The sequence below is a fragment of the Lepisosteus oculatus genome, chromosome 21 (assembly GCF_040954835.1).
Source record: "Lepisosteus oculatus isolate fLepOcu1 chromosome 21, fLepOcu1.hap2, whole genome shotgun sequence".
NCBI lineage: Eukaryota > Metazoa > Chordata > Actinopteri > Semionotiformes > Lepisosteidae > Lepisosteus > Lepisosteus oculatus.
This window is the reverse complement of record NC_090716.1, coordinates 12008775-12019027: the sequence shown is the minus strand read 5'-3', so window position 1 is coordinate 12019027 and position 10253 is coordinate 12008775. Positions and strand designations below refer to the sequence as shown.

Genomic DNA, 10253 nt, shown 5'->3' with positions numbered 1-10253 from the left:
TTATACTTCATAAATTGTGAAGGGAAAACCCTATTTTGACTAAGTAAGCGACTGATGCAGGCCAGCCTTTCAGCTGGCATACAGTACAGTATGTGCCTTGTCTGTCTGTTCCGCTGTGGTTGTGTTGTGTATGAGGGCGCTGTTTCGTCACATGATCATTCTGCACTGGAGTCAGCTGACGGAGGTGCTGTGTTAATAAAAACTCGGGTGAACTGCTTGGTCATTGTTCATATCCATAATAGGGAGCCTAACGATACGCTGCATGTCCTGATCGCTGCAACAATAAAATGAAGCTTTCGTACTTGTTCCTGTTGGCTGCTTTTGTCTGGACCACCGATGCTATCATCAGGTAATTTTTTTTACACTTCTTGTTGCATAATACTAGTCATACCCAAATGAGATCACGGACTGCCGAGGGTGACCGGGTTGATTTCAAATTGACTGTAATCCTCACATTGCTGATAACCGTGTCTTCAGAAATAGATCGGTACCTTTGTTATGGATTGGGCTGTCGCGCTTTTCAACGGATGCAAATTAAGTAACGGTTGGCCGGGAAGCGCACAGCAAAATCATTTCACAGCTTTGTTAGTCTTTAAAAAATAGAGCTGAGGGCGTTTTTAGGAGCTGCCGTAGGCTATGCATCTAATTTGAAAAGTTGGCTACTTCTTTTTAGTTGCGTATTGCTGCAAAATATCGGATACCGCAGTACTTTCTGTGACTGTTATTATTGTTCTCGGTGAGTACTGCATGTGCTCTGTTGTTGGTAGTGTCTTTGTCGCTGTATTGAATTTTGCGTTGCGCTGGGTAAGAAAACAGGAGCTTTATTATGCTGTAGTACCGTCACTAATTTGTAAGCCTGGCATTGGTTTTTTTGTGCTTTTCATCTTTACCCCTCTGTTTGTACGTATTTCTACTAATAACATACTTCAACTGTTGTCACAACCACTTCTCACCTGACTGACATAGCCAAGCCCTGACTCACCTGATCATGGTGTCTGCGCTCCCCCAATCCCTCCACAGCAGACAACACTTCCTAGTGTTTATCCCCAGTTAAATTCTGTTGATCTCCCGTGACAATTTCTGTTAGTAGCAGCAGAAGTTATCAACTGTTTTCTAAGGGTCGAAATTGGTATTCATTGCAGTGAATCAGTTCAAACTGCTCAACAGTTAACCATTATTGTAAACTCTTTGAAAATGATGCTGTCAATGCAGTTAAATGAATATAACTAAATTATATACAAATCCACGGTGATATCTTATGATAAGGAATATGTCAAAGTATGTCGTTGTATCTTTCTAATTAAAGATCTATTAGCTGAACAGTGTTTCAAATCAATAAGCACTGAAGGAAAATACTCATTAGAAAAGATCTTGGTGTGGTGTGCAGTGCTTTTAAATGTTCAGGAAGAGCTTTTGAATATGCTATTTTTTAACAGTTCGTTCCTGTATACAGTACGTGCTGCTTTTCTGTGAATGAAGGTGGCAGTCCTTGTTTCTGGAGAAAAGATCTGACAGAAGTGAAAATGAGCACCTGTAAAGTACATTGAAAATTTTTAGGAAGCTTTTGCTTCTATAGAAAACTTTTGGTCAAGTGTATGCATTCAAGTGCATTCAATATTAGTGTTGCAACTGACTTCCTGCTGTTGATCTCGCTTCAGAGAATTCAGGTCGACCACTAACCGCCATTGAGGAGGGTGACAGAAAGCTGCAACACCTCATGTTAGCTGAAAAGTGCATTTTTCTGTGCCTTCAAGAAGGAAGGAAGAACAAACTGCATTCTAAATACGGGGGCGTTGAAGTATTTAAGTGGTGCATGTTCTGGATGAGGTTATGTACCTGTAAGACTCTGGGCTTTCCTTCTAAACAAAGAGGATCTGGCAAATGGTAAACACTGGGCACTCAGATGGGGTTTGGTGAGTCAGCTGTACTAGAAAGGTGCTTTGTGCACGGCAGCGGAGGTTTCTTAAAAGAGGGAAGCAGAAGACACATGAATATAAAAGAGCACAGCAGGATTGTGAAAGAATATTTCCAAGCAGTGCTTTGGTTGTTCACATTTTACATCCAGTGTTTTGATAGCACTGAGGTGATTCAGTGCTTTAACGGGATTTGTCTTTTCCCAGGATTCCTCTTAAGAAGTTTCGCTCTATCAGACGGTCTCTGTCCGATGTGGGTAAAAGCGTCGAAGAGCTGGTGGCTGACAAGGAGTCCTTGAAGTACAACCTGGGTTTCCCTGCAAGCACTGGGCCTACTCCAGAGACCCTGAAAAACTACCTTGATGTGAGAATCCCTTTGCCCTTGTAAAAATTCCTTTTGTTTTACAGTTGTAGAACCTGAGTAATATCTTTATTTTCGATTCTCAGGTGTCTTTACTATACTCATAAGCACAAGAATCTGAACAGCCTCCCCTCATTTTTAACTTTTTTATGTTCTAATAAAGAAATAGTGTGATACAAATATCAGATATTTTCCATTTTAAATCTGACCTTAAATCTGTTTAATTAAGTATGAGTGAAGCCTGAATCCTGATTTAAAATACACACCAGTAGACCCAACCAATGAAAATGACAAATTACCTTTTGTGGAATTCTTAAGTATAAAATGTACGATATGCACTCATAATCTGCAAATGTACACTTTAACAGGTTTGACCTGTTTAATCGAAACGCAAGTGGAAACATGTTTATGATTTCCTACAGTTGTGCTAGACATTTTGTGTCAGATTACACATGCACGCAAAGTTAGTATAAGGGTTGGAGAAGACTTGTCATTGAGCAACTTGATTGGCCAACCTGATAAAGGGCTTGCTCAATGCGGCAAACATTTAGAATGAAGCAATATTAGGAAAATGATTTGATCTTCTATCACGTAAAACTCTGCCCAGACAGCACCATGATTAGATGTGACATGAATTCTACAGCGGTATTTATATTTCCTCTCTTGATGCCAAAGAAACTGCCTGTAATCTGCGTGCAGGGGCAGCAACAAGGTTTGTTAAAAGGCTGTTTAATTAGTGTCTCAGCTGGTTGTTACCAGGAACACCCTTCCTATGAAACTCCAACTGGTTAGAATATCGTAGGATTTAGGAATCTGTTGATCAGGAGCACAAGGAAACAAGAGTTTGTTATATGACAGATGAGCCACTGTGTTACTGTACTGTAAGCTACTTTATTCCAACCACCTGACTTGGGGCATGCAGGGCTCAGCTCCGGGTTACTTAAAAGGCATCGGTCTGTTTAAATAGGCCTGCAGACTGAAGCATTGCACAATTTAGTGTTAATATTTTTAGAAAAACTAATAACGTCTTGAGTACATTGTGTTCTACTGTACCATGCATAATTCAAAACTTCTCCACTGGTTTTATTTGTTTTTGTCGCAAGCTAAAGTCTGTTTTCGACATTTTCTTTACATTTTTCTTTGTGCAGAGTGGCTTATCTTTTAAAAAAGGTATCTTGGATTTGCAAACCAAAACTACTTAGTTGCTGGACGACTTGTGCTTAGATAAAGCAACTAACTGCTGTTGAAGAAAATATGTCAGATGGTATTTAATCAGTTGCTCCATGAGGTTTAGAAATGACTGGAAGCAAAAAGCTGCTCGTCTATCAATGTGAGATGAGGGGTGGTATATTAAGGAAGTTCTTATCATGAAAATGATTGAAGGTTGTATTCTTGTTGAATGTTTTTCAACATTTAATGTTTTTGATCAAATCTGATCCAATGAGCATTAACAGACACATCTCAAATATTTATAGATTTTAGAGGAGGTTGAAATTAAGTTGTGTTTGACATCAAATGTTGCCCACAAATTTTAAAACCTCTTTTATTTCCTGTATTTTTTTACTGTATAAGCATCATTCCCTATAACGTATTTATACTTTGGCAAGTAACCCGATACTGCATGCTTTGACTAAAATGTTGGTTTTAAAATCAAAAGCTTGGACTAGGCCCAGTTACTTTTGCATTGTGTAAAACTTCAAAATGAATTCTAAGTCACTTAAACCTGCTCAGACAGCTGATACTAAAAACTGCTAAAGAAAAGTTGTGATTGGCTCACACACTGACTCATAATCACATGAGCTGTGATAAGGGCTTCAGGCACCACAGCCAGTTGTCATGGAGCTAGGGTTTTTTTTTACCACTGAAATAACTACGCAGGTTGTTAACAGTTGCAGCTTATGCACATCAAAGTTGAATCAAAAGAATACATGCTTTAGATTTTTCTCCTGTCCATCAAAAGGAGTTTTTTTTAATTGGGCTGCCTTTTCTAATGTAGTGTGTAAGGCAAAATTTGAAATCTTAGCTGTAAGCATACAGATTCCAGCTTTAAACAGCTTAAAACTGTTGAAAAATAAACAGTGTGTGTCAGGTTTATAAAGAAGATTCTGTGATATGAATGAGCATCTGAGTCTATAAATATATATCGTGCAATATATGTGCTCAATGAAAAATTGGCAAATATATATTCCCGACACTGTAAGAAATAACAAGACTGAACTATGCAAAGTCCACCCCAGCTGTTTGCTTGTGGCTCTGAGAATCAGGGCAGTCTCTTTGCTCTTTGCAGAAGATGACGCTGTTGACCCCTGTTCTCACCTGTGTGTGTGTTGACAGGCTCAGTACTACGGGGAAATTGGAATCGGAACCCCGCCACAGCTCTTCACCGTGGTGTTTGACACAGGATCGTCCAACCTCTGGGTGCCTTCCATCCACTGCTCCTTCACCGACATCGCATGCTGTACGTCCGACTTGTAAAATTGCTTTGCTCCCACTTTGTAGGCCCCTCTCATTTGAACTCTAATGTGACAGGAAATTCCATCCATCCATTTCCTAACTGCTTTGTCCAGTGCAGGGTTGTGGGGGAGCCAGAGCCCCTTCTGGCAAGCAGTGGGCACAAGGCAGGATACACTCTGGGTGGGACGCCAGTCCTTAACAGGGCAGACAGACGTAGGCACACACACTCACCCCAGGGCATTTCCCCCAGTGTCAGTTAGCCTGTCTTTGGACTCTGCGAGGAAACCGGAGCACCTGGAGGAAACCTACTAGCAGTGCTAACCACTGCGCCACTGTGCCACCCCAACAGACAGTTGCTTCACTTTATTTTGAGACGATAATATAAGCAGAAAAAGACACAACCAGACCTCAGTAAATAACGAATGCTTAATAATATGAAGTATATAGCCGCAGTGTTTCTGTTCGTGTTTTCATATTTTCCTTTGTGAAAATGCCAAGGGGGGGTTGTCAGTATTGTAGAAAGAATCTCATGAACTCATGCCATTTCAGCTGAAAATAAAGGTAGCCACATTGCTGTTAAAAGGAAAGTTCTCTCTTTTGGTTTGATGTCCACAACCTCATTTTTAGAGGGCAGCTTCTAAATAGTATTGTTTGCATATATTTTATAGAAAACTTGTAATAGGTAAAGTAACAAAAGCGCTTTGGGAAGCCACCTTTAAAGGCGCTATATAAAATAAAGTTTATTAATATTATTAACGTAAAAGATAATGTTTGCAATCATACAGTAATACTGCAAAATACATACTGTATAGTCCACAGGTTACTACTTCGTTGGCAATGTCTAAATAGAAAAGATCGTGGTACGCTTTATTTGGCTTAAAAATCAAATAACTCTATCAGTTTTTTTAACCGTGTGTCATTGCTTTCCCTAAGTGCTTCACCACAAGTACAATTCTGCCAAATCAAGCACATACGTAAAGAATGGAACAGCCTTTGCTATTCAGTATGGGTCTGGCAGTCTATCTGGATATCTCAGCCAAGACACCTGCAAGGTAGAGTATTTATGTTTTTTATTTTTCCTATCTTTCATCTAGAATTATAGATACCTACTGTATAGTGCTAGAGCACGTCTTGTTCTTTATAGTGCCTATATGTGTACTTACTGTATAGTTGCTCCTTCCAGAATGCTTTGTGAATGAGACATGGAGGTTCGAGCAGGCGGAAGTGGTCATGTCTTCATTTCTTCCTCAGATTGGCGATTTATCTGTGGACCGCCAACTTTTCGGTGAAGCTTTAAAGCAGCCTGGAGTGGCATTCATTGCTGCCAAGTTTGATGGCATTCTAGGAATGGCTTATCCCAGGATTTCAGTAGATGGAGTAGCTCCTGTCTTTGATAACATGATGAGTCAGAAAAAGCTGGAAAAGAATGTGTTCTCCTTTTACCTGAACAGGTGAGGAATGTGCCAGCCCGCAGAGTTATGGCTAAATTACATTAATTTTTTTGTTCCTTCATTTGAACTTATGCCTACAGCGAGCTAATGTAATATTTTCTTGTTTTTTTTGCAATAAGTGGAGATTACGATGTTTAGTACTGGCCTTCTGTCCATCTAATTCTCAAAGAAAGCAGAAGTGTTCATTAAAAATAATTTAAAACATTTACATATGGTGGTTGTGGTACCTAATGTTGTGTGAAGGTGTAAGATTGAAATAATGCCTGTCTGCACCATTTAAAACCATAATATGAGATAAAATTTTGTAAGAGGCAAAGCAAAGAAAATTTTAAATTCTTAGTTTTTATCGTCAAAAGAATAAGGAAAAAGTGAGGTGGAGTGCCAGTCAGTATCCTTATTCACCCTGCCAAAAATTAGGCATGGAGACATTTTGTGAACATTTGTATAGCTTTGGTAGTGGTGCCACTGCCTGATAATATTGATCCCTCATTCTGTCACAGGAACCCTGAAACACAGCCAGGCGGGGAATTGCTGCTCGGTGGGACAGACCCTAAATATTACACTGGGGACTTTCAGTACCTGAACGTTACCAGGCAGGCCTACTGGCAGATCCACTTGGATGGGTAAGTTCAGGTTTTACCTTCACCACTTTTCTGGGAAAACAGAAGTGTACTTGCTGATAATGTTTCAAATCCTGTCTTCGACATTTTTCATTGTCTGCAAGGAGTTACGGTTAGTGTCTGGTTTTGATATCATGACAGAAAAGTCACATCTAGAATACATCTTAAACTTTGAAAAGAAGTAACGTTGTCGAATATTGTGTGTTCTATTGCTACAACACAGTCTACAGTCTATAAAATAAGTAACAATAAATTGTACATATCAAATTGCTATAACATGGAGTTTGACAAGAACTCTGACAAATATTTCTAAACTATACTATATTTTGAGTATACAGTATAACTACAGAATAGTATACATTACTACTTTGATCAGACAATGAAGTGTAGCTAAATCTATGGTTGTTAGCCTAATAAAGTTCTTGGAGATGGGTTTCTAAATAGAGTTACAGTTTTCCAAGGGTAAAGTGGAATGCTTCAGTGACATTGAGCTCTTGGCTGACATTTACATTGAATTAGGCAAAAGTGGATGAGCAGCTCAGTGCTAGTCAGCCATAGAGGTAGAACAGAGTCAGAAAACTAACGTCTTTTAGACCAATAAAACATTCGAATTCAAGGGTAGTCAGAGCACTAGAAAATGAGCATATGTCCTCAGTTTTTTAGTTAAAACAGCTCCATAATGAGTTAAATTATCAGAATATTTATTGAAAGACCTCATGAACATTTTTTACTAGCACAGTGGCGCATTGGTTAGGATTCCTGCTCTGCAACACTGGGGCCCAGGGTTTGATGCTGGCCTTGTGGTGATTTCTGCTTGGAGTTTGTGTGTTCTCCCAGTGTTCACGTGGGTTTCCTCAGGGTGCTCCAGTTTCCCCCCACAGCCATAAGAACACATTGGTAGTTTAATGGGCTTCAGGGAAAATTAGCCCTGGAGTGAGTGTGTCTGTGTGAGCCCTGCGATGGACTAGTTTCCCATCCAGGGTGTATCCCGCCCTGCCCCCGTTGCTTGCTGGGATAGGCTCTGGCTCCCCCTTCGCCCTGAATCGGATCAAGAGATTAGAAGAGAGACAGATGGGTGAACATTTTCTGTGGTCAATTTGTTTTCAGAAAAGCCACTCACAAAAGGGCTGGTGTGAAGGTGTGAAATAATAAATATTATGGCAGCGAGATTAAAAAAAAAATGTTGTTTTAATGTTAGAAAAACAACTGATGAGTGTCAAACAGCATGTAATGTTGTATTATACTTTTTTTTTTACTACTTTGCTGTTTTACTTAGAAATTATATATTAAATAAGTTAATATTTAGAGGTGCTTCTTTATAGAATGTGGAAGTGTGGGACAGGTCCATAGCTAATACCACCACTACTACATTTGGGTCTTCACAGGATGAGTGTTGGTAGCCAGCTGACTCTGTGCAAGGGTGGCTGTGAGGCCATTGTTGACACTGGTACTTCCCTCATTACTGGACCCGCTGAAGAAGTGAAGGCGCTCCAGAAAGCCATTGGAGCCATCCCACTCATCCAGGGGGAGGTACGCACAAAGGACCCTAGGTCCCCCCACATCGCAAGATTGTTGTGTTTATGAAACTTTATTGTGCCAACAGAGCAGGGCAGAACACTCCTGACTGACTTTCCTCTGTTAAAGTTTAACAGTGTTATCAGGGTAGAATCATAGTTAGAAGCTTACTTTTATTAGCAGATGAGGGATCTTGAGTTCAAGGTCTAGAAACCAGGAGTGGCTCAGTATGGAAAAAGATATAAGACTGGTTTGAGCGACTCAGGCCTTGTGTGTACGTTCAGGCATAAGTATAGTATAAATGTTAGTAAGGTGTGAGTTAAACAGCTGCTAATTTTATCATTTAGAAAGGTCTAACAGATAATGATATTTTCTTTTGGTCTATTTCAGTACATGATTGACTGCAAGAAAGTTCCTTCTCTTCCTGTCATTTCGTTCACAATGGGTGGGCAGACATATAAGCTGACTGGAGATCAGTATGTCCTGAAGGTGAGCTCTTTGATTAAGAAATGAATATAGTTTTCTGAAGATACTATACCTAAAAATAACAGTGCCCCAAAACACCATTTCCACTTTCACTGCAATACTACCTGTATGTAACATGACAACATTGACCTACTTCATTCAGGTACATGTTATTTTTTAAGGTGATCAAAACTGAGGCATTTGTCTCATTCCATCTTGACATTTATTTATAAAATATGTCCATGTTAACCAGCTCTCAATAGAAAATTCTGTAAGGGGCAACGCAGTGCTAATTCTGTTGCCTTGCTCTACCAGGGTTCTGGGCTTGATTCTAGCCTGTGCTTGCGATAAAAGCTCTGGCTGGATGCCGCCTTCAGCCAGGATAAGCTTTCCGATAGCGGGTAGAACTTCTAATGAGAACATAAAGCCACAATTCCAACATGCAGTGAAGCAGATAGAAGAAAAACAGACCTGAAATGAAACATCGGAGAAGATTCACAGAAATCTTAAAAGGTGGTGCTACTCCTGTAGTTCTCAAGCACAGAATGGCCTGGCTGATTCAAGTTAATCGTAGCCAAAGCTGACTGATCTTTAAGAAAACACCATTAAAATAGATTCTAGGAAAAACAGCTTTAAAACCGCAGCATTAACCATCATTAAATTTGTATTAAACAAGTTCTATCACTTACATGAATTCATGTTTGTTAGTTGTATATAAGACAGAGCTGAGCAAAATATAAGAATATTTTGTTTGGCAAAATCTATTACATTTTCTTCTCTCCGATTTGTTCTTTTTCTTTAGGAAAGCCAGGCAGGGAGGACAATTTGCCTGAGTGGATTCATGGGACTTGACATCCCTCCTCCAGCTGGGCCCCTGTGGATTCTGGGAGATGTCTTTATTGGGCAGTACTACACAGAATTTGATAGGGAGAACAACAGAGTTGGCTTTGCAAAAGCTAAATAGTTATAGAAGTAGTTAAATTTGACAATCTCTAGGGAAAGGAGAAACGTACTAAGGTTATTGCACAAATATGGGTTCCGTTGTATCAGGTAGCAATGCATTTATTTAGATTTAAGGGCTTAGAGCCTAATTACTCATCAGCTGATATTTTTCAGTAAATAACAAATGATCAAATTTTAAGTTGAAAAATTAAGACTACATGCTTTGTGGTATCTGGCAGAATATTTAATCTGATGTGACGACATGAACAATTTTGTTTTAATGTGTGTATTTTTTTAAAAAAGGTACTTTTTAGTAACTGCCAGTTCACTTGCTTTTTGTTACATTTTTTTAAATATGTCTCAGAACCACAGCCTTTTTATGTGAGAATTTGTTTCCATAAATTGAAAATGAACTTAGTGTGTGTCGGCTTTGTTCACGTGATATTTTTGAAATATGGAAACTAAAAAGTGCAGGGTACCAGTTAGACCATTTGTAAACATAACTAAAATAAAAACCACTAGCTGCTGATAA

At 39.3% G+C, this 10253-nt stretch overlaps 1 protein-coding gene across 1 annotated transcript; it reads left to right on the top strand.

Annotated features, from left to right (window-relative positions):
• Nucleotides 1–169: 169 nt before the first annotated feature.
• Nucleotides 170–10253, top strand: ctsd (cathepsin D). Its single transcript, XM_015338434.2, has 9 exons — nt 170–349; nt 2121–2277; nt 4609–4732; nt 5662–5780; nt 5980–6179; nt 6680–6802; nt 8185–8329; nt 8705–8803; nt 9582–10253. Exons 1-9 carry the CDS (start codon nt 288–290, stop codon nt 9741–9743), a joined length of 1191 nt encoding a protein of 396 aa, XP_015193920.1. The 5' UTR covers nt 170–287; the 3' UTR covers nt 9744–10253.

Excerpts from the sequence above, each read along its gene's own strand:
- ctsd (XM_015338434.2), top strand. The coding sequence starts at position 288 with ATGAAGCTTTCGTACTTGTTCCTGTTGGCTGCTTTTGTCTGGACCACC. Across the intron at positions 6,803-8,184 it reads TGGCAGATCCACTTGGATGG|GATGAGTGTTGGTAGCCAGC; the intron begins GTAAGTTCAGGT and ends GGGTCTTCACAG. Across the intron at positions 8,804-9,581 it reads GAGATCAGTATGTCCTGAAG|GAAAGCCAGGCAGGGAGGAC; the intron begins GTGAGCTCTTTG and ends CTTTTTCTTTAG.